Source organism: Epinephelus fuscoguttatus, linkage group LG6 (genome assembly GCF_011397635.1).
Source record: "Epinephelus fuscoguttatus linkage group LG6, E.fuscoguttatus.final_Chr_v1".
Classification (NCBI taxonomy): Eukaryota; Metazoa; Chordata; class Actinopteri; order Perciformes; family Serranidae; genus Epinephelus; species Epinephelus fuscoguttatus.
The window spans coordinates 23,986,625-24,010,658 of NC_064757.1; the positions used below are offsets into that span (position 1 = coordinate 23,986,625).

General features: G+C 41.6%; 1 protein-coding gene across 5 annotated transcripts in view; it reads right to left on the reverse strand.

Annotated features, from left to right (window-relative positions):
• The window catches only part of LOC125889800 (MLX interacting protein), a 58,792-nt gene that overhangs the window by 18,563 nt on the left and 16,195 nt on the right, over nucleotides 1-24,034 (reverse strand). For 2 of the 5 annotated variants that reach the window (XR_007449483.1, XM_049577951.1), the window contains exons 6-16: nucleotides 23,093-23,333; nucleotides 21,354-21,446; nucleotides 21,087-21,181; nucleotides 18,218-18,791; nucleotides 15,412-15,521; nucleotides 15,083-15,167; nucleotides 14,856-14,980; nucleotides 12,132-12,239; nucleotides 11,863-11,990; nucleotides 11,631-11,754; nucleotides 5,784-5,913 (exon numbers count right to left, since the gene is read on the reverse strand). Coding sequence is in view for 4 of the 5 variants with exons in the window: in XM_049577951.1 (XP_049433908.1) it covers nucleotides 5,784-5,913; nucleotides 11,631-11,754; nucleotides 11,863-11,990; nucleotides 12,132-12,239; nucleotides 14,856-14,980; nucleotides 15,083-15,167; nucleotides 15,412-15,521; nucleotides 18,218-18,791; nucleotides 21,087-21,181; nucleotides 21,354-21,446; nucleotides 23,093-23,333 (1,813 nt within the window). In the remaining variant the exon portion in view is untranslated. The remainder of the gene's footprint in view (nucleotides 1-5,783; nucleotides 5,914-11,630; nucleotides 11,755-11,862; nucleotides 11,991-12,131; nucleotides 12,240-14,855; nucleotides 14,981-15,082; nucleotides 15,168-15,411; nucleotides 15,522-18,217; nucleotides 18,792-21,086; nucleotides 21,182-21,353; nucleotides 21,447-23,092; nucleotides 23,334-24,034) is intronic. The other 3 variants (XM_049577955.1, XM_049577953.1, XM_049577954.1) reach the window with 3 other exon arrangements.

Below are 24,034 nucleotides of genomic sequence, written 5' to 3' on the forward strand. Positions count from 1 at the left end.
GTCTATCTGAGCTCATGAAAAATTTACTTTTTAGATATTTGTTTCAAAATTTGGTGACCCCCCCCAGACATCAAACAATGTCCCACATTCTGGGTAATTTTTTATGCACCAGTTTTTGCCTTTTCTGCATCTATTTATGGTTCAAATGTCTAAAATGTCACCCCCCCCCCAAAAAAAAGTCCTCTGAGACGAATATTATATAATAATATACAGTACAGGCCAAAAGTTTGGACACACCTTCTCATTCAATGCGTTTTCTTTATTTTCATGACTATTTACATTGTAGATTCTCACTGAAGGCATCAAAACTATGAATGAACACATGTGGAGTTATGTACTTAACAAAAAAGGTGAAATAACTGAAAACATGTTTTATATTCTAGTTTCTTCAAAATAGCCACCCTTTGCTCTGATTACTGCTTTGCACACTCTTGGCATTCTCTCCATGAGCTTCAAGAGGTAGTCACCTGAAATGGTTTCCACTTCACAGGTGTGCCTTATCAGGGTTAATTAGTGGAATTTCTTGCTTTATCAATGGGGTTGGGACCATCAGTTGTGTTGTGCAGAAGTCAGGTTAATACACAGCCGACAGCCCTATTGGACAACTGTTAAAATTCATATTATGGCAAGAACCAATCAGCTAACTAAAGAAAAACGAGTGGCCATCATTACTTTAAGAAATGAAGGTCAGTCAGTCCGGAAAATTGCAAAAACTTCAAATGTGTCCCCAAGTGGAGTCGCAAAAACCATCAAGTGCTACAACGAAACTGGCACACGTGAGGACCGACCCAGGAAAGGAAGACCAAGAGTCACCTCTGCTTCTGAGGATAAGTTCATCCGAGTCACCAGCCTCAGAAATCACAAGTTAACAGCAGCTCAGATCAGAGACCAGATGAATGCCACACAGAGTTCTAGCAGCAGACCCATCTCTAGAACAACTGTTAAGAGGAGACTGTGCGAATCAGGCCTTCATGGTCAAATAGCTGCTAGGAAACCACTGCTAAGGAGAGGCAACAAGCAGAAGAGATTTGTTTGGGCCAAGAAACACAAGGAATGGACATTAGACCAGTGGAAATCTGTGCTTTGGTCTGATGAGTCCAAATTTGAGATCTTTGGTTCCAACCGCCGTGTCTTTGTGAGACGCAGAAAAGGTGAACGGATGGATTCACATGCCTGGTTCCCACTGTGAAGCATGGAGGAGGAGGTGTGATGGTGTGGGGGTGTTTTGCTGGTGACACTGTTGGGGATTTATTCAAAATTGAAGGCACACTGAACCAGCATGGCTACCACAGCATCCTGCAGCGACATGCCATCCCATCTGGTTTGCGTTTAGTTGGACGATCATTTATTTTTCAACAGGACAATGACCCCAAACACACCTCCAGGCTGTGTAAGGGCTATTTGACCAAGAAGGAGAGTGATGGAGTGCTGCGGCAGATGACCTGGCCTCCACAGTCACCGGACCTGAACCCAATCGAGATGGTTTGGGGTGAGCTGGACCGCAGAGTGAAGGCAAAGGGGCCAACAAGTGCGAAACACCTCTGGGAACTCCTTCAAGACTGTTGGAAAACCATTTCAGGTGACTACCTCTTGAAGCTCATGGAGAGAATGCCAAGAGTGTGCAAAGCAGTAATCAGAGCAAAGGGTGGCTATTTTGAAGAAACTAGAACATAAAACATGTTTTCAGTTATTTCACCTTTTTTTGTTAAGTACATAACTCCACATGTGTTCATTCATAGTTTTGATGCCTTCAGTGAGAATCTACAATGTAAATAGTCATGAAAATAAAGAAAACGCATTGAATGAGAAGGTGTGTCCAAACTTTTGGCCTGTACTGTATAATTAGGGGCCGGGCAGCCTAAGCTGCCAGGACCCTACTGTTATCCTGCATGTTCTTCTTCTTCTTTCTTTTTCTTCCGAGGAAATCCTACTTCCCATGCGCGAAAAATCACCAAACTTTGCACAAAGGTCCAGTCCCATGCCAGATTGCCTCAGCTGCAAAAACAGGCCAATAGTCCTGATGGTGGTGCTACAGCAAGCCTCTAAATTTCAAAACAACTTTCACCAAAATATAGCCCCAATGCTGGAGAATCTTTTGTACATTTAAACCTGTTGCAAATTATGAAGTCCATCACTCTGTTTTTTTTTCAAAAACTGTAAAACTTATTAAACCTATCTCCTCCCACAATTTTTGCTCAATTGACACCAGACTTGCTACAGAGCATCTTCAGACTGTCCTACACAAACAACCCACACAGATTTTTGATTTATTGAAAACTGAGCCTACAGTGCATCAAAATGTTTGACTATAAACAGTATTGTAAACATATACTTGCAAATTCTAGCTAAATACATTTTCAATGTTCATTAAAAAAATGACAAAATTTTGGAGTCATGGTAGATGATGTTTGGAAAATATCAGAATTTTATCTCAAAAACTGAATTTTTTTTTTTTTTTACAGCATTTTGAATTTCGCTTTCATGTGAACAATTGGAGTCAATGCAAAAATGGCATTTTTAAACATCAGTTTTTCACTTATGGAGCCAATAAATCATTGTTAAAAACAAATTACCAACATCTCCATGCTGTCTAGATGCAATGTGTGTATTTTCGGATTTTTGTCTTAATAACTGAATTTTTGACAGCCATTTGAAATCTGCCTTTACACACTAACAGCTGCTGTCTTGCACACAGGTGACTGGCTTAGTCAATTTGTGAAGTTACATGTGACATTTCCGTTTGCCAATTAGCTCAGTGAGATAGAGGATGGTTCTTGGTGTTGGGTTCTTGTGAAGATTGTGAGTTCAAGCCTCAGCTTGTGCAACATTTCCATATGAGAAATCTACCCAAACTTTTCATAAATGTCCAGTCCCATGCCAGATGTCCTCAACTGCAAACACAAGACAATAGTCCTGATGGTGGCGCTACAGCAAGCCTCTAAATTTCAAAACTTTGAAAATTCATAACAAATCAACCATATGTGCTACAGCTTTGGAACTTTCACTTTGAAATTTGCTTTTCCATGGCATGGATGGCTACTGTCTGGCACCCTGATGCTTGGCTTAGTCAATTTGTGAAGCCACACATGAACTGTCACTTGCCAATTAGCTCAGTGAGAAGTGAGAAGACGGACCTCAGTCTCAGAAGTTGTGAGTTTAAGCCTCAGCTAAGGAAGAACTGACATTCTAATGTGAAAGTCCTATGTTCAGGCATCATGCTATGTGGATTAGAGACTACCAAGGTTAAAAGAATTATGGCAGTTTTGTGGAGAGACAAATGCTCTTTATCAACACTTTTCCCTGTTTATTTGGCTTAGCTATAAGTCAATATGCAGAGTCTATCCAATAGTTACTTTTACATTTTAAAAAATGTTTTCATCGTTGTCACCATGGATAATGTTTAGCTTTACACTAGATCAGGCCAGTTTGTTCATAATTGTTAGCAGTTAATGTTATTCTTACTTTCTTGTTGTTGAGTTTTTTCTTTCCTTTGTATATTATGTGTCTGATCACTTCAGCCACTCATCCACAATTTGAAGGGCATGCCATAATTATATGATGTAACTTATGTTGTTATATGCCTTTCTTTTAGTGTGTGTGTTGCTCAGAATTACCCAATTTTGCCTAAAATTGCCAGGCCCCGACAATTTATATATTTTACTGCAGTACATTTATTCGATCACTTTGGTTATTAGTTACGTGGTTTATTCAAATTTTGTGCCAATAATCTAAATTTGCTAATAGATTGTAATATATTATTATCGGTTAAGCCACCCAGCAGTACATAGAGTCATTTAAATGAGCTCCACCTTTATCGTCTGCAACATTAAAGTGATGAACACATTAATGCATCAATGATTAGGATCACATAATATAACAGTTTATTATTATTCTGAAATGGGTAAATCTTCATTATGTGTTTACTTTTGCTACTTTAAGTATTATTTTGATATTTTAATACTTCTGTGTTTTTACAAAAGCAAGATTTTGAATGCAGGGCTTTAACTTGAAAGAGAGTATTTCTACTCAGGATAAGTGAGGACACCATTGTATCGGTATCAGTTCAATCAACTGAATTATCTGTATCTGTATTTTTTTTTTAATTGGGCAGGGTTTAAACTGAAGTGGGTGGAGCTTCAGACAGAAATTTATGGGATGTTAGAGATGTCTTGCCAGTTTCCTATTATTTTTTGAGTCACTCTAATGCATCACCTGACCTGTCATCTCGGGAACCTTTAATTACAGGCAGGTGTGCTGAAATGAGTGTGGAAGGTGCCATGGGGTTACAGTCTTTAACCGCTGTGTGTTTGGTTAATCTTAGTTTTGTATTTTTTGATGAAGTTGTTTAATACCCCACTGATCTGAACTCTGTTTTTGTAAAGGCCTGTTTATTTGGGTACTGTTTGTTCTGGGATTTTGGACTTCATTTTTTTTTAACATAAAAGTCAAGACAATCAGTTCATAGTGTTAAACAGAGAGTAAACTAAACCAATGACAGTAAGTTCATCATATCTCCCGTTATGGTGTCTGAGGTCGGCTATTTTTTAACTTATCTGGAAGCCGCAATATGGGATTTAACCAGAAGTTGTTATTTTAAGCCTATCATTGACAGGGGTTGGTCAGAAATTGCTATACTCATCATATATTAGAAAGCTATTAACAGAACAGCCTCAAACTTGAGCTTCAGATCATTTTTGATCACAAGAGTAAGAAATTGAACACAGCAACCCAAAAGAGGATTTTGTTCATCACAGGTATGGTCATTGATACATATGATACTCATAAAAAGTACATTATCTGTACCCGACATTCGTTTCATCTGAGTATTTGGCTCAGGTCTAATTTCTACACTGTGGTATTTGCATATTTACTCCTGTAAAAGATCAGAATACTTTGTCCACCACTCCTGTGAAACATAGCTCTTTGAAGCAAACGCCCTGCTTTGGCAGCTCTATACCTCAACTATGACTCAACTGTAATAATGACTGTGCGTGGGGGGGACGGGCACTACGTCTAATACAAAAGGCTTCTTTTGGTGAAGTGTGCAACAAAACTTTGTATTCAGTGTTCTTCAGGATACAGAGGGCTTTTTTCACAAGTGCTGCATTAAACATTCTCATGTTTTCCAGGATGCATGAGAATCTTGTGTGTCATGCAAAGGACAATTACTTGGGGAATTTCAAAATTGGTCTTACATCAGATGATTGGATTGCAGGATGCTCTTAAGAGATTTGCAAAATTAAATTTGAAAGGGCAGCCCCACTATATGGAGTAAAAAGCTGGAGCGATAACCTTCATAATTCTTCAGCTTTCCGCAGCGGCGCAGGCCCAGCCTCCAGCAAGCTACGGCTTTAATGATAGGAATCTTTTGACGTCACCTTCCATTGAAAGCTCCACTAAGTGTCATTGCTAAATTCAGACTGAGTCAGGAATAAAGGCGTATTGAGAAACTGTTGAAAAGTGTCATCATCATCATCATAGTTTCAGCGATGAGATTAACGATGGAGTGATTTCATGCATCATTAAAAAAAATGAGATGCACTGTGAAGTTTCCTGTCATGTCATGGTTGCGTGTTGACTGCTTGAAACAAACAGAGATAGTGACAGATAATTGAATTACACACTGCGGTGATCTGATTCTCATCACTTGGAAGGAAGTCCCTGCAGTGCTGCAAATGATCCACAACTACTGATCCTTTCTGTTGGAACCATAGAGCAGGGGGGGGTGGTGATATACAGCATCTTCTGTGCCATATGTCTCTGAGAAATACTCCTTTACTTACTGGGTCTGAGTGCTGGAAGGGAACAGTGACGATCGAGCCACTGCAATGTGGTCTGGCACAGCTCCGTTCTGCTTGTAGTGGACACCATCCCGTTGAATGACTCAAAGAGAGGCTTGATAATGATGCTGAACTGGAATAGATAATGGTCAAGGATCAATTATACTACAGAGCGAGCAATCTTAAAAAATTAAATAAAATAAATGTCTGTTAAGTCCCTATCTATCTCTGAATGTGGTAACACAATGGTGCTTAGGCCTGTAGCCCACTGATCAAAGTTTTGCAGTATTATGAACTTTGTGTTGAGGGTAATGATCAAACATTTCCTACTGCTGCAGCTTCATATTTAAAGCATTTAACTGGAAATACACAAGTTTACTTTCATTATGACGTAGTCACAGGAAATGTGATGTGTTTGAGCTTGGCACTACTGCTTCTGTTTTTCAGAAATGCATCTATAAAACAAGACAAATGGTTCTTTTCAGAACTTGCTGACAGCAGATCAGTTTGAGATATTGCAGGGAGCAAGAGAGCAAGAATCACAACCACAGTGAAAGCTGTTAGATTTAGAGCTGCAGGGACAGGCTTTCCATATCCAACTCAGCAATGAAACCTTTGACCTCTGTCCGCAGACTCATGCCAAGTGTAGCATAAAATCAGACAATGGTTATTTACAGAACTATAGAAAAATCGTAAGTGCTATGTCGTAGGCAACTGGACTTGCTTATGTTTCTTGAAGATGTTTGAAGACCTCTCATCCAACAAGCTTGTTCAGTTCAAAATGACTGGTGCAGAGTTGCAGGCTTTAAACTCTGTGTGGGTGTGAACCCTTGCAGAGTCGATGGGGTCACATGTGAATTCATTTACATTGGTGAAACAAAAGAACCACTCCATAAGTGCATGGCACAGCACAGGAGAGCCGGCTCATCAGGTCAAGACTCAGCTTACCACTTACATCTAAAGGAGAAGGGAAACTGAGGACAGCAATGTGCACATCTGGGCCAGGGAAGAAAGATGGTTTGAAAGAAGCGTAAAGGAAGCCATCTACGTCAAACTGGAAAGACCATCGTTAAACAGTGGAGGTGGCCTACGACACCACTTATCACCCACCTACAGTGCAGTCTCGGGATCCCTCCCCAGACAACTTCACACCCATTCACACCTGGTCCCATCTGACCCAAACGACACACATGATGACCAGGTGGGTCAACGACTCACATGTGACCTTAACGGCTCTGAAAGGGTTCACCCCCACACAGAGTTTAAAGGCTGCAACTCCGCACCAGTCATTTAGAACTGAAGAAGCCTCTTGGATGAGAGGTGAAATGTCTTCAAGAAATGCAAGCAAGTCCAGCTGCCTACGATATAGCACTAATGATTACTATGACCGGGATGACTGAGAGTCTGTCCGGGTCGTCTGGTGGGTGTTTATAAACTGATGATAATGTCCGGTTTTCCTTGTGTGTGTGTGTGTGTGTGTGTGTGAGAGAGAGAGAGAGAGAGAGAGTGTGCCATGGGCCGCATATTTCTGTATAAACCCAACAGTCATTCTGTTTTGTTATGTCCGAAACCGAATCAAGCCCGACATTATTTAATTACTAAAGCACTGAGTTTGTGTCGCACAGTTGTTATGGTTACAGGGTATTTAACAGGCCGGGCGTGCGCTGTGGTGCTCTGCAGAGAGGGAGACCTCTGTGTTTGAGACAGGAGCGGGCGGTGGGAGGTCCGAGGCTTCCAGCGAGGGGAGAGGGAGAAATATAACAAAATAAGATAAAATAGGAAAACTTGTCTCCCTCTTTTATTTTATTTTCAGCGTTTAATCAAGGCGGAGGCGGGCGGCGGAAGGTCCGAGACTTCCAGCGAGGGGAGAGGTAGAAACAAACAGCCAATGTGTGTGTGTGTTCTGTTCAGGTGTTGCCATGTAAATAACAGTGCCCAAGCAATAAACAGGACAGACAATAGGATTTTATTTATTTTTACACTACATTTTCACTGAAAGCTGACCGAATCCGACCCGAGCCCGAATACAATTTATACATTTTTGACCGAACCCGGCCCGACCCGTCGGGTAGGCCTACCGTCGGAATCCGTTGGGCTCGGATTGGGTAGCTACACTCTAGTGTGTGTATGTGTCCCCTATCTATAGGGGCCTATCTGAATTTCTGTCTTTGAGAGACATTATTTTGTAATATAACTGAATTTTCTATCCATACATATAAACTTTAAATATATTAAAATGATAAGGCATCTTTGAGTAAGCTGTAAGTATCATTTAAGTAGGCTATCTCGTGGCCGGGCTGAGTGTCCTCTTTTTTGGAAATCAAAATATGGTCACCCTATAAGAAGTGCCACTGCACCTTGTAGATAAGATAATGTGTGACTTAACAGTGTGGCAGTTTAAACCCCAAAGTGAATTTTGGGTTAATGTCTGTATCACTACTTTAAGCACTCTGGGTGCTGTGGCCATTGACTAAAGTCTGTCAATATAACCTGGACTATCAGTAGCTTCTGTTTTTCTCAAGTGTGATGTAAAGATTGTAAAATATTTCACTTATGTAATGTCTGATTTCTAATCTAGTCGTTACTGTGTATGAAACAGGATGTAATCATGCTGGTATGTATCAGTTTGATCTGACCGAGGTGTTTGCACCTCAGCAAAATGCTTACAACACACTGTGTGACACTGGCAGGGATCCTACACATTTTCCATTTTGAAAACTCCATACCTTTCCAGACTAATCAGTAGATTTTTCATACCCAACATATCTGGCATCTGATTACAAATAGCCAACCATCAAAAATTCTGCATTTACCCATTGTGGGCAAAACTCCTACACAGAAAGTTGTGAGACGTTCCAGTGTCAAACATCTCTACCCAAAGAGGAAGTAAACTGTAATACTCTGATAAATATCAGTCGTATTTATGTTCTTTTTTTATGGGAATGAGTTAAAGAAAAAGTCAGTTCATGGTGAAGTTAAAATCTGCATAAATAACTATTTGATAAAACTAAGATGTTAAAACGTATAAATGATTTATGTTTAAAATGGGTGGTTTTAAAAAACACAATTTCATGGGGTGTGAATGCCTTTAAAAAAAAAAAAAAGTTAAAAAGTAATTATTATTACGTTATATTACGTGTGTGAGTTCATGACCTTTTGAGGGTTACACTTCCGGGCAGACCCGAGAAAAAGGAAGAGGAAGGCGCAAGGTGTTAATGGCGTGGAGCGGAGACTCTGGGACTGTGTTATCCCGGTGCCGTGGTTTATCCACGACGGACTGAACTGCTGTCTGCAAATTATGCCGTGAGTGTGCGAGTCAGCCTCCCCGGCGCCGATGAGTGTTTTTTTTTGTTTTATTGGAGATGAAGTAAGTTCAGCTGAGTTAGCCTGTCGGAGCCAGCGGAAAGCTAACTGCACGGTCGTCGCGGAGGATCATCGCGGGGCCGCCACGGACGAGGATCGCCGGGTCGCCGTGGATGAGCGTCGCTGGGTCGTCACGGACGAGCATTGCTGGGTTGAAGAATCACAACCACAGTGAAAGCTGTTAGATTTAGAGCTGCAGGGACAGGCTTTCCATATCCAACTCAGCAATGAAACCTTTGACCTCTGTCCGCAGACTCATGCCAAGTGTAGCATAAAATCAGACAATGGTTATTTACAGAACTATAGAAAAATCGTAAGTGCTATGTCGTAGGCAACTGGACTTGCTTATGTTTCTTGAAGATGTTTGAAGACCTCTCATCCAACAAGCTTGTTCAGTTCAAAATGACTGGTGCAGAGTTGCAGGCTTTAAACTCTGTGTGGGTGTGAACCCTTGCAGAGTCGATGGGGTCACATGTGAATTCATTTACATTGGTGAAACAAAAGAACCACTCCATAAGTGCATGGCACAGCACAGGAGAGCCGGCTCATCAGGTCAAGACTCAGCTTACCACTTACATCTAAAGGAGAAGGGACACTGAGGACAGCAATGTGCACATCTGGGCCAGGGAAGAAAGATGGTTTGAAAGAAGCGTAAAGGAAGCCATCTACGTCAAACTGGAAAGACCATCGTTAAACAGTGGAGGTGGCCTACGACACCACTTATCACCCACCTACAGTGCAGTCTCGGGATCCCTCCCCAGACAACTTCACACCCATTCACACCTGGTCCCATCTGACCCAAACGACACACATGATGACCAGGTGGGTCAACGACTCACATGTGACCTTAACGGCTCTGAAAGGGTTCACCCCCACACAGAGTTTAAAGGCTGCAACTCCGCACCAGTCATTTAGAACTGAAGAAGCATTCCAGATAAGTTATATTACGTGTGTGAGTTCATGACCTTTTGAGGGTTACACTTCCGGGCAGACCCGAGAAAAAGGAAGAGGAAGGCGCAAGGTGTTAATGGCGTGGAGCGGAGACTCTGGGACTGTGTTATCCCGGTGCCGTGGTTTATCCACGACGGACTGAACTGCTGTCTGCAAATTATGCCGTGAGTGTGCGAGTCAGCCTCCCCGGCGCCGATGAGTGTTTTTTTTTGTTTTATTGGAGATGAAGTAAGTTCAGCTGAGTTAGCCTGTCGGAGCCAGCGGAAAGCTAACTGCACGGTCGTCGCGGAGGATCATCGCGGGGCCGCCACGGACGAGGATCGCCGGGTCGCCGTGGATGAGCGTCGCTGGGTCGTCACGGACGAGCATTGCTGGGTTGTCGTGGATGAGTGTCGCCGACGAGGGGGGGGCCGCCGCAACGGGGGAGTGGATCAGCAACTGCAGCTTGGCCCCGCTAGCTTTACAGACACACAGAGGTACCCACAGACATTGCAGTAACCATCATGAGCTCCAACTAAGCGCACCAACGAAACAAAGTAAGAGTGCACTCAGGTTGAACAGTTAGGACTAGACGAAACATATTTACCCGGGTCTTTTATTTTTCTTTGATTTTCTCTTTTCCAACAGTAAAGGTCTGAATGTTTTTCAGGTGCAATACACTTTCAAAATCTGATATCTTGTGTTGTGTTACTGAGTGGTGTTTTCATTCAAACTGCTGAGTAAATATAAGTTACAGGTCAGAGTATTCCCGCCAGCCTCTAAATTAACATTGTACAGTGAGTGGGAATCATACAATACCCTAGACCGTTGTTTACTATGTGAGATGTCTCTTTTTCCACAAAATATTGCATAAGGGTTAAGAAGATTTCATGTTAAAGCATAAGGTGGATTTCTTAATACACGAGCCGGTGGAAAAAAGGGTTACAGAACAAACTGGTAAAACCGGTGCTCATATTGTTTTAACTTTCCATAATAAATAGTCATACTGTATATTACTTTTGTCACATATTTTTTAGTCCCTTTAATGAATAAGAGCTGAAAATGAGTTGAAAAAGGTAACTAATTTAGTTTTCACAGCATCTGTGTGGCCTTGCTTATTCACTGGGTCTGTGGGAATGTATAACATGCTATTCAATGAACAATTTTGGCCATGTATTAACATCATCAAAGATACTGCTTCATTTTATTTCAAGCTAATTTTGTCACGAATGTCCAGATTTGGTTCAGTTATACGGCACTTGTTGGGCAGAGCTGTTTTGCAGGATGTGACGTCGTGGCTCAGAGCAGCTCTGCGTATGAGTGTGAAATCAGTTGCACGCCATCCTTCTTGCCTTGCTATTGATGACATCAAGCTCACTCTGGTCTGCACTCTGTCTTACAATGGTAACTATTTTGGCTGCGCTGGCTGCCTGCTCCAAACACCATTAAAAACACTGTGCTTGGCTCACAACTCAAATTCTATATTTTCCCATACTGCGTAGGAACCCTGTATTAATGAGCAGCAAACAGTGTAAGAGCTCCTTCATCAAAGGATACAATCCAGAACTTCCAGTTCTGAAGGGTGCGGTTCTTCACATATTCATTGAACTTCTCTTGCATGTGGTTGAAGCGCTGCCGCCTGACGGGCACCCCTGTCGCAGGCAGCTGTTCCTGACACGAGCTGTGGTTAAGCAGTCACAAGAGACAGAAACAGCTGAGAGTTAATGTGCGTCTGTGCAACATCTGTATATCAGAAGAGGGGTGATGCATATACAATGTTTCAGCGTACTTAATGGAGGTGTTGAGCTCCTCTATCTCCTCTCGTAATCTCTTGATCTCCTCCTGCATCTGCTGCCTCTCCTGTTGGAGCTTCCCGATGTGATCCACTGTCTTCTGCAGCGTGACTGCATTACTGATCTAAATGCACAGAGTTCATGAATATAGTAGGAAAAGAGAAAGCAAATGAAATATTTAGAACTATACAAGCACACAAACATAACCAAAAATAGTGATGTTCTGAATCTGTTTTGGATGTCTGATGAAGACACACAGACTCACATTTGACTGTGACTTCAGAGTGGGAACCAGGTTGCAGAGTGTTTTAAAGCCAATGTTTATGTTTGATCGTCTCTTTTGCTCAGCAGATATGTACGTTATCCTCCGGCTCTGTCACACAACAGCAGTGGAAACATTAAACAGATGCTTACTGAGATTGTTTCACAAACAACAGAGGAAAAGATGCTACTGATGCTAACAGGCTAACAGGATTATTATACATCAAATCCAGTCTAGCTTAATTCATTTTCAACACTGGGATTTATGGCTTTCAATCTACATGCTTTATCACAATGTGCCATTTCATTGCCACTAAAAAAATTCAAGGATTGCCCAAGCCTGTCCTAGGTGGCCTGTGATATGTCATTAAAATAATAAAATCCACACTTAATTGTAGCGATCACACCAGAAAACCATTCATGTTAAAGGGGACCTATTATGCTTGTCCTTATTTTCTGTCATATATAATGTTACAACGTTGGATGTTCATATTAAATGTGGCCAAAGTTTCAAATAATGAGGTAAACATATGTAGAAGTAATCACTGTGAGCAAATACCTGAGGCTTCAGACCAGTCTGAACACTGTTTCCAATGTTTCGACTTTTGAGACAAGCTAATGTCAGCTCATGGCGGATTTCATTATATGGCCATCTTCTACAGGCACGCTATTGCAAGTCTTTACACTATTAAGCCCTCACTGCTACATGGCCAGGGTTCCCACAGATCCTTTGAAAGTCTTCAAAGGCACTGAGTTCATTATCGAAGAATAAGGCCTTAATTGGTGTTGAAATGTCCCAAATCAATCTTTCAAAAGTCTTAAAAATGCTTAAACATGAGAAGTAGAATTTTATGGATTTTTTTTTTCTAACGTTGCATTGTAAAATCTTAAAAATAATTGAGAAAAGCTTCTCACATTAACGTCACTCAGATCAGGATAGTGGAACCACAAACGCTCATATTTTGTTTCCAGCCAGGATCCACTGTCTGCTAGCCAACTGTCACTGTACCCTGGACGGCATTTGAAAGTGCAAATTTAACGAAAACTGGCTATTTAACCAAGATTTAGGTGCATGGTTGAAACTAGAACAAGCAATGCCTACGAGGCTGGACATATTTTTCTCAAAAGTCTTTCAAACTCGACACGATGGGAATCAAGGCAGTGAAATCACACATGCAGAGTTTGGGTGCATTCACACCAGGATAGTCCAGGGGACTCGTTTAGATTGGGTGGGGAATGCTGAAAAATTTCACACCTTCATTTGGTTCGGTTCACTTTCACACTGCCCTTTAACAGCGGACCAAACTGCCTGGACAATGTCACGCAGTTACAATAGCTGCTCGTTTGGGGGCGGTATTGCCTGAAAAGACCACTGACCAGGAAGAAAAAAAGCATGAGGAATAAGAAAATCGGCTCATTGATTGGCCAGGACCGAAAACAGAACTCTTTTTTGGGTAGCCATAAGCAACTGTGATGAATAGTCCTCTGACCATATATCAATAAGTGCCTGCACATCCTCACTCCTCCACGTCTGCCCATGAGACATTTTTTTTCTACCCAAAATGCACTGCGCTCTACGTCACCTCCTCTCTTTGGTTTGCTGGATAGTCCATTTGCATTTCCAACTGTAAGCGAACCACACCAGGGTTCACTTGCAAGTGAACCGAGACCCCCAGTTTTCAAGCGGACCATGGTTCACTCGTTTGGTCCGCACCAGAGTTCGAATGAGCGTTCACACCACTCCAAACAAACCAAACTATGCGTGGAAGCATTCCAGGGTTCGTTTAAAGCGGACCAAATATCGCCACAGTGAATGAGTCCTTAGAAATACAAAACAAAATTTCCCAGTTCTGTTCTTGTCTCGTCTCCACCACGAGACAAAAAAGTATGTTTTATGTTAAAATGAACATTTGAGCAGAAGTGTCCTGAACCCTGTAATTCATGTTGATTTATTTTTTATTTTTGCAATTTTGTTATTGTAAAATTGGTCTTAAATCTAATTACATGTAGCATTAAAAAAATCTTAAAAACTAATCTAACCATAAGTTGTAGGAACCCTGAACTACATGCTAACATCTGGGAAATGATGTGATCTTGGTTAATGACGTCAATTTCGCCCTGATTTCGGATCATATTCTTGCTGGAACATGTCTGGTTGTGTTTAGAAGCTTTTATTGGTGAGCTTTCATGGTAGGAGTGCTGCTATTGTCAGTTACAGTCATTTCCCTGCTGCCATGATGGTGCAGATGAGCTGAGATATGAAGACACTGAAACGCTGACCAATAAGAGCAGACTGGGCTTTTCCAAGAGTGGGGTGTAAAGAGACAGGCGCTAAGACGTACCCTTTTAGACAAAGCATGAATACAGGCCTTCCAGCACAGACAGTATGAGGAAAATTAAGTGTTTTTTGACCATTAAAGCAGATAAAGATGTCTAATAGAAATCTAAAATACAGGTAGAAACCTCAAAATGAGCATAATAGATCCCCTTTTAGAAACATAAACACACTAGAGTCCAAGTTTCTGTCTGAACCCAAACTAAGTCCAAGAGAGTAGTAACTGTTCAGCTGAAACACTGTAACCCTGTCACACAAATGTTATAAGGCTGTAAAAGTAGTCTAACACCTACAGCAGGTCCACATTCTTTATTGATTTTTACACTACATTTTCACCAAAAACAGGTTGATTTCTTAACATTTGTCGGAATCCAACCCGGCCCAAACACAAACCTGATTTTGTTCATTCTTTACCAGAGGTGTACTGCTGCTGCTGCTGCTGCTGCTCAGTGACTGCGGACTAGGGACTTGATCTAACCCACGTGGTGATCCTTGACCTGATCCTGGCTGACTGGGAACTGGAAAGAAAAACAACAACAACAACAAAAAAATAACTTGTAACGTGTGTAAGTTGAGGTTTTAAAGTTAAGTTGTGCTTTTTGGGTAGAGTGAGGTCTCACCGACACTCGAGGAGGCTTTCTGATTTTTGAGGCTGGAAGAATAAGACTTTTCTTTGGGGACGATCGGTTTTGGAGACTTCTTTGTCTGAGATACAATATGACATCCAGGAGTGTGAGAGACATGACACAAGAAACAACAGACAAGAATGAAAAAGAGGTACAAGATCATGAAGCAGAATAATAAAATATAATCGTTCTGATGTTACAGTTTTAAGAGTAGTAAAGTTTAAATTTCACATTTAGGAATTATACACATCAAAACTTTAACAATAAAACGTAAATGCTCCTGATTTGTAACTTTCTATTGGCGACTCGAGATGAAAACATACCCCTCTAAGCTGAGGAGGAGCGATGACCACTCCAGTGTTATGGACCACATGCTCTGCTTTCAGAGGCGTTGGCGTAACAATCAATGCACCAGTATTACCTGGGAAAGGAGCTGAGAGAAAGAACACTGACGGTGAGGAACTGCAGTGTTAACTTTATGTGCCTTATACGTGAACACCATAAATGAGTTACCATTTTTGATACATGGGCCTCTTTTTCCTCTGTGGCTTTTCTATCCAAGCATAAAATACACTCTGTGGTGAACATGACAGGATTCATCTTTCTGAGCAGGTTTCTGGCCAAAAATTGGACACTTTATATCTTGAATTTTACAAAGATAAGCTTTTAAGTCTTCTATTAAAATAAAAGCAAGGGGCACCCTCACGGCCGAGGTGTTGTGGTGCCAAAAATAGACTCTATAATAAGACAACATAGCTCCCCAGAAGTGAAGCCAAAACATCTCGATCTCCCCCTGGTGGCTGGCTGCAGTGTAGGTCATAAGCCCCGCTGCCTCCAGGTGAGTTAATGGGACATGAGCCAAACTAAAAGATCAAGATGGTAATGTATGTACCCTAAATGTATGTTCAAGTGCTCATTCTTCTGATACGTTTGGTTTAATTAGTTATCTGAAGCTATAAAACAGAGGTTTGACGTCATGATTAAGAGCTGTGTGTGCCGATTAGTGCGCACGTGATTAATTGCTTGTGACAGGGTGACCAGCAGGAATTCGATACTGCAGGATTCGCTACTGTGTAGACTCTGGCTCCAAATGAGGTCACCAACGTAAGATGGCAGCAGCGGTTCCTGGATATTTTGGCTTCATTTTTGTACTGTGGGAGGAGACATGTCGTCAATCTGTATCTTACAGTCTCTGATGGGATCCATGGACTGCAACCAGTTGTTTAAGATATTATTTGCCTAATTCTAGCTTTACACTATGCAAGAGCTGGTACATCAAGAATATTAACAGTTCTGTGGTTCTGAAATCCTAAAATATGTTAAAAAAAAACATAACATAATAAAACTAGAGTTACTGCCTCTTGATTTTATGCCTCCATCTACCACTCAAGTTGCAGTTACAGTTTACATCCATGTCTGTGAAAACATGGATGCTTCACATCTTCACCCGCAGCAGCACAGAAGTGCTACACAATTAGCTCAAGGTGAGCACCCAAGAATAGTGTCACCAATTCAGTATCTGACCAAATGTCTCCCCTTCTGTTCCTGAGTTATGATGTTGAAAAATGGTCAGAGAAGTGTCAGTGCAGTAGTATTATGACATCACAATGAAGCTGGCCTTTGAACTTTTGGATATAAAATGTCATCACTTCATTTGATTTCATCAGACCTTTGCGTCAATTTTTTCGTTCATAAGATATGGCATTCATGAGAATGGGATGGACATACAGATGTATGAATGAACGGATGGGCAACCTGATGGACAACCCGAAATCATAATGCCTCCAACCACAGCTAATGCCAGGGCAGATGGATAACAACATGGAATTTGTTTGCTACAGATTATTAATCCAAGTGCAAATACAGTTCCATCGGAAATCAGCAGATGTTTTCCTCTGTGCTTGCCAAAAGACTTTCACTCAATCCAAAATTGCATTAAATGCACCACATATCCAATATGTAAACTATAACTTCAACGTACCTCTGTGTACATAAACAGCAGTATGCATCTTTTCTAGGGCTGTCACCTAGTCTAGAACTTTCCTAGTCGTCAATTAGGGCCATGAGTCGACCCACATGTTTACAATATTAATTTGGTTATCAAATGATATATTTTGGGCGGGGCAACACAATGGTTTGAGTTCTAGGTGTGAGAAAAAATAGTATCAGTAACACTGTTAACACTGTGCTAGATTACACAGAAATACAAAACCGTACTAATGAACCTTCATTAATATGGGCCTATATTTTATCTACAAGTGCACGTCACACACTGAGCGAGCCGCCTGTTAATGACGCTGTCGGCAAAGCAGTAATTATTGTGCTAAGTGGCTAACGGGCATGTAGCTACTGACATGTTTCAGATGATACGTCATGTTTGTAGTCGACCGATGAAGATGAGTTTACATATCACCTTGGGTTCGTCCTTCACCTTCTCAAAATGATCCCACACTTTGGATTTCCTGCCCGACATGTTATTAACTAGCCTGTGTGATAACCGCAGGTACTGGCCCTGTAGATTAACAAGGCGCAGCTCCTAATAGAGTTTCACTTTTTTCTGTGACGAAGCAACCAATGAAATCTTGCTGACTAATGACATTTCTGGTTACCTAATGTTTGGTCAACTATAAGAGAGCAGCCCTTCTCTTTTCAGACGCACTGAGCTCTAATTTCCACATCACTTCCTAAGACCCTTTGTGTGGTTAGCAGACGTTTAACGTGTTATTGACCTTACAGAGCTGTCTTGGTCGCTGTCCATTAAGAACATTCTCATTAGCCTTACTGCATTCTGGGATATTTATGCTGGCGTAGCGTCCAGTATTTGCATTCTGTGATATTTCAGCAGAAACAGTATGCAATTCACACACAACTGGTTTCATACTAAGGCATCGGACATTGTAAACAGCATGTCAGTATGGCATTTCTCTGGCAGAGTTTATCAGTAGTATAAGCTACAGTGACTCAGCCATGTCAACAAAAAATAGTTTTAAAATCAGTATGATCGAATAAGAAAGGTTTGAGCACTATGTTGTGGTAACGTGACACAGCTCCACTGACAGATCAACAATGTTATATGCACAGTTCCTCAGAAATTGCATTGCTAACATCTTGAGATCAGGAACAACAGACCTGTGAGGATTAGGTGGGACGAAGGGATGGTGCTAGAAATCCTTTGCACAGGGTGGGTTTTGTTGGCACTGGGTGACTGAAAGGGGCGAGGTAGGGCGAAAGTCTGAGGGTGCTGGACGGGAGTGGCAGGTAATGGAGCCAAGGGCTGCAGCTGGGAAGGAGGAGGTGGAGGTTGTGTTGATATGGAGCAATACTCTGAGGCGTGGCTGAAGGTGGTGGTGGCGGCGCTCGGCGTGACAGTAGAGGAGGCCGTGTGTGTAATCACAGATGGTGCTACAGTCTCGTCCAGTGCTGAGGTGTGATCCAAAGGTGAAGGAACCATGGGTGCTACCGAGGCCATGTCCCGACCTGAAAGGCACTGCGCCAGAGGATCATGGGATAATGGCTGAGGGACTGAGGGTACTACGGCTTGATCACTGGGCGCCACCTGCCCAGGAAACAGAGGCATGTAGTTTGGTACATAGGCAGCACCACTTGCTGTTCGGCTGGTTTGACTGGCCATGGGAGAGGGGATGGGCGGGGGGCCAGGAGGGGAGATGTGGTTGGTTGTAAGCAGAGAGGGCATTAACTGGGCCTGGCAAAGGACGACAAAGGAAAAGGGAACAAACACTTAAGTCCTATCTTCTAGTGCAGTATGAAACAGAAGAGAAGCAGCTCACATAGATTCATATTAGACAGGAGAAGGGTACGTCGTACTACACACTCTAATCTCTAAGCATCTCTATTTATTCTGTTTAAACCCGATGTTTCTGCACAGTTGCAGTTTAGGATGAGGCTACACGGATGTCATTGGTATTATTGTACTATTTGCAGAATTAAATTTCAGTGGTGGCTGCGTGAGACTGTTTCTGACTCATGTGGTGTAAACATTTACAATAACTCCAGAGCGTTGAAGAGTCCAAAAGTCGACAACATATTCTGCTTCCACGTTTGTTTGCTTTAGCCTTTCAAAAAACATTTTCACTGTGGTCAAAAAAGGGTTTGCTCTCCTGCTTGCTGCACACAAAAAGCACCATAAATAATTACATGTATATAACCTCAATAACAAAAATATATTCTGGCTCCAACACTTTTATAGTAATAAAGCTGTTCACAAAGAAAAAATCATATTAGGTATCTGTATTTGTTTGGTGCCCCATCAAGACGTCATCAATGTCATACCAACAATGACTGTAGAACGAGGTTAAAGATTAATTAATTTGAAATGTCGTGTTTTTTTATTGACATACCTGTTGTAGCACAAGAGCCTGAGGGCAGGATTATTATTTCATCATTATTTTTTGTCCTTACTGGATTAGCCTGCTGCCTACATGTGTTAATATTGATGAAACTAACAAGTTATAGTCATTAAAGGAAGTTGAATTAATTAAAAAGAAGACTAACTCATTTAATCTGATGAATCACTTTATTAGAAAAAATATTTTAAGGGTGATGAGATCATAACGTATGAGGACAGACATTCAAGGCTTCCTTCATAAATCTCCATAGAAACTTCGAATGTATTCGGTATAGCCCTAATTAATTACTTTTCTGGCTGCTCAGTATTGAGAGAAGAGGAAGGTGGAGTCAATGTTTCAAGTGGTCACATCACTCCATTATGATAAGTCCCTCCACTTGCTTCTAGTGAATCAAAGAATAGTTTTTGAGATCATTTTACTTGTTTAAAAACCTGTCCATGAACATGCCCAAAAAGGGGTAGTTTTGATCTTCTCAAGTGGGGTTGTATGAGGTACTTATCTTAAGCAAGTGTATTATTTACAGCAGATTTCTGCCGGCACGGCCCAGTAAGAAGAAGCAGACTGGAGTCCAACACGTAAGCTAAGCAATGTACCGCTGTGGACGGGGGTCAGTGACAAAATGTATCTTAGGCACCTAGAAAAATCTCATGGGTTAAAGTATATGCTTTATTTAGAATACTGCTTTACCTTGCCATCAGACATTGATTTCTGTTATATCGTTCTCTTCAAAACCAGACTGCGTTTAAAAAACATAGTGACTTAACATTGCCAAACACAGGAGCTGCTGGTCTACCGCTGCCTCGATCAGTTAGCTTGTTGGCGTTACTGTTTAACTTCGGATTTTAAAACAGTCTGGTGACTTTAATAAGAGCACGGAAACTGAAGCGGTTGGAACAGCGGCAGTGAAAATACTCCCGACATGGCGTACACTAAAACTGTACAACTGTTTTAGAAGGGACTTTTTTTAGGTGACTAAGATGTGTTTTGTTGCCGACCTCATCCACAGCAGCACATTGCTTAGCTTCTGTGTGACTTCTCCAAACTGGGGGCGTGGTGACTGACATCTACTGCAGGTAATGCACTGAAGGATAAATACTTCATACAACCCCACTTCAAAAGATTCGAATTATCCCTTTAACTACACTAACATTCTGCCAAATCTTAGTACAGCGCTCAGATGCAGTTGCTGTTATCTTTTTGTGGATAAAAGTCAGACAAAAAGTTACGCTAAAGCTGCATTTATAGACCTAACAGAGAATAAGGCTAAATAAATTACCTCTGCTGAGCTTTAAGGATGACAGCATGAAAGAGAAGCAAAACATTTAGCTACGTTTTGAGTGTCTGATTCTCAAAAGAATATAAATTTATTGTTAAGCAGTTTGAGCAGCCAGTCGTGTATGAAAAGTGCTATGTAATTAAAGTTTAGTAATATTATTATGTTACATAGATTTTTTGTGTAACTACATTAAGACAGAGAGATGGTAGAAGATGTGGTGGAAATCTCTGTGAACTGACCCCCCCCCCCCCCCCCCCCAAATAAAAGCAAAAATTAAAGATAGGGAAAAAAACACAGATTTTGGACAAACTCTGATCATGGTGGTGTGTGTTAGGGACTGCACCTTGGTGTTTACCTGTGACTGAGAGCTGCTGCTGGGTAGAGGGGTGACAGATGTTGCAGTGGGTGAAACAGAGGGGAAGGCGGGCTGACGGAGGCTGTGAAATAAGTCTGGAACAAGAGTCTCTATGTTAGCTAGAGGTTAGTAAAATCACACTACTTTCTGTGTTAGGCTAAGCCAACTGCTTTAGCAGAGTTACTAGAACATGTGCGCTTGATTCCTGTAAAGTGTGCACTATTAGTGTGTGTGTGCGCACTGCAGCTATGGTTGGTGCCTTACTGCTACCTTGCAGTGGATCAAAGGAGTCCATGAAGTCTAGGTTGGGTTGTAAAGGGATGAGTCCTGGTTGGATCATGTCTGCGTTCCCTGCATGAGCTGTGGAGGTTTAAGAGGCAGAGGTAGGGAGAGTAGGGGGATGACATTTTGACAGATAGATAACATATTGTTGAAATCATACAGATGTAACATAATTTAGAGAGTTTGTTAAAGTCCCCCTCAATTTAAAATGCATTTTTATTATGTTTATGTCCCCTGAAACATCTGATGTTGACTAAACTGACTTGTAACTGGGCAAGGTTTGTCACTACAGAGGTGTATTCACATTTCTCTTCAGAAGGGGGTGATGTCTGTGCACTTCCCCAAAATCTGAGATTCAAATGTACCCTGGGCAAGGTAGATTAGGTACGTCACTACATGAAAGTCAATTGCTGTCCGACACTATACCGGCAAAGAAATCGGAAACCACCAGGGCAGAGTGGACTTGTGAGACCAGAGAGCAGAGTTTGCATTAGCATAGTAAAGGTTTGACAGCGCACATACAGCCTGGAGCTTCCCTCCACTATCTACCAAAAAGGTTATGATTTTATTTTAAAGATTGTTTTGAGCAATTTTGCCTTTAAAAATAGGACAGTTAAAAATAGACAAGAAAGGTGGGAAAGAGGGGGGACGGCACGCTGCAAAGGGGCGTGAGATGAAATCAAATGCTATCCATTGCAAAGGACTCAGTCTACATGGGATAATGAGCTCAAGGCAACCTCTATAGCAGATATTATTGTATTTTTCACACATACTGATGCTAAATCAGCCACTGACAATGAGCCTACAAGCTAACAAACAATATAAATACAAGATGCCAACTACACTTACATTCTTAGATGTCTGCTAGCTGCTGATTTTGGTGCACAACAGACCCTTCATCTGAGTCTGGGTCTGACTGAGGCTTAAACATGCATGGCTGAAACTCTCTGGCGCTCTCTCAAGTGTCGACCTTGGGTGACTTGATGCGCACTGCTCTTTCCCTGGTCAACGTAGTGCTAGTAACACTGTGACACCACTGAAAAAAGCGAAACCGACAGCAAGCAGTGGTGGTGGGCAGGACAGAGGCCAGATTCAGAATATCTCAATGAGGGATAAAAAGTAGATCTGCTTCCAGCTCATTTTCTTTGTTTTACTTTTTATATAAAAACAACTTGTTGCAGAGTATTTTTTTTACATACTTTAAAAACATGTCTGGGGGGGACTTCAACAAACTTGAATGTAGAGAAAACAGCCAACAAAAGATAAAAGTATTAAATTAGTTAATAAAGGTCTATTGTGTAGGATTTAGTGGCAGTGGTGAGGTTGCAGAACTGAAACTTCTCCCGTGTGCCAAGCATGTAGAAGAATTAGGATAGCATAACAAAAATGTAAAAACGTGAAGGGTCCTATCTGGAGTCAGTGTTTGATTTTTTGTCCAATCTGGGCTACTGTAGAAACAACATGGCAGGCCCTGTGTAAAAGGACCTGCTCCGTATGTAGAAATAAAAGTCTCATTCTAAGGTAACAAAAACACAACAATTCTTATTTTCAGGTGATTATAAACTAATGAAAACACCGTTATGAACATAATGTTCCATTTCTGCCAATAGATGCCCCTAAATCCTACACACTGGACCTTTAAATCACACACTGAGTGAGTAGGAATAAACTAAAAAGGTAATTAGGATGTCTCCACTGACTTCATACACTAAAGATTTCCTCACCGATCTCCCTTGGATTGGGCCAGGCTATTGGCTGGTGCGAGGCCAACGTAGAAAACAACGTGTCTGAAAACTCTGACATCAGAACATCCATGTCAAAGAGGGGGTCCATCTCCATGGGGGCGGGTGCTTCATAATTCTTACGAGGCAAGCGGCGTGCAGTACTCTCTTCATCCTGAAGAAAGGAGACACGGAGCATGTCTGGAGAGACTTCCCCGAACAGCAACAACTGCTCCTCTGGCCCCTTTGAGTGTTCAAAACGCAATCACCAAGCCAGTTAATGACCAACAAGCATGCAGTGTTGAGTACAGCAGACATGGGATGGCACTGAACTGATAAACAACACTTTATCTCTAAACTTCATGCAACAGTCTTACAAAACAATTCCCCTTGTATAGATTTTGTGTCCGTCAGCGTGTTACAAGCTGAATTAACCCGTTCAGATCCCTCATCCATTCCAATGGACATACATTTTCTAGGGTGTTTAGATCTATGATTACTGACTCCACCCAAATACACAGACTTGTTTGATGGGATGTCTCACAGTATTCCACATTATCTGAAGTGGCCTGCAGTAGAGCCACACTCCCTTTCTTAAAAAGCATGGCAGACTGTGAGGCAAGCGCTGCAATTCATCCATAGTTCCACTTGCCCTCATTCACCTACACTCAGCCCTTGGTATTATGTTACAGCTTACGTTGCACGGAGGCCACTCACTTTCAACCCAACTATCATGGATCGACCGCCAGTTACGGGATTAGCGCTATGCTGCTTTTCTTTTTTTACAAATCATCAGATATCTGCAGACTGCTCTCTGTGAGGTGAAGGTGTCTTCTACGGATAATTGCAATTTATTGACAGGCACTTGGCAATTAGCTGCATCAGTTTCTGATTTAAAAATTTCTGTTTGCGATCTGTATTATCATAATTACTGTTGCTACAGGT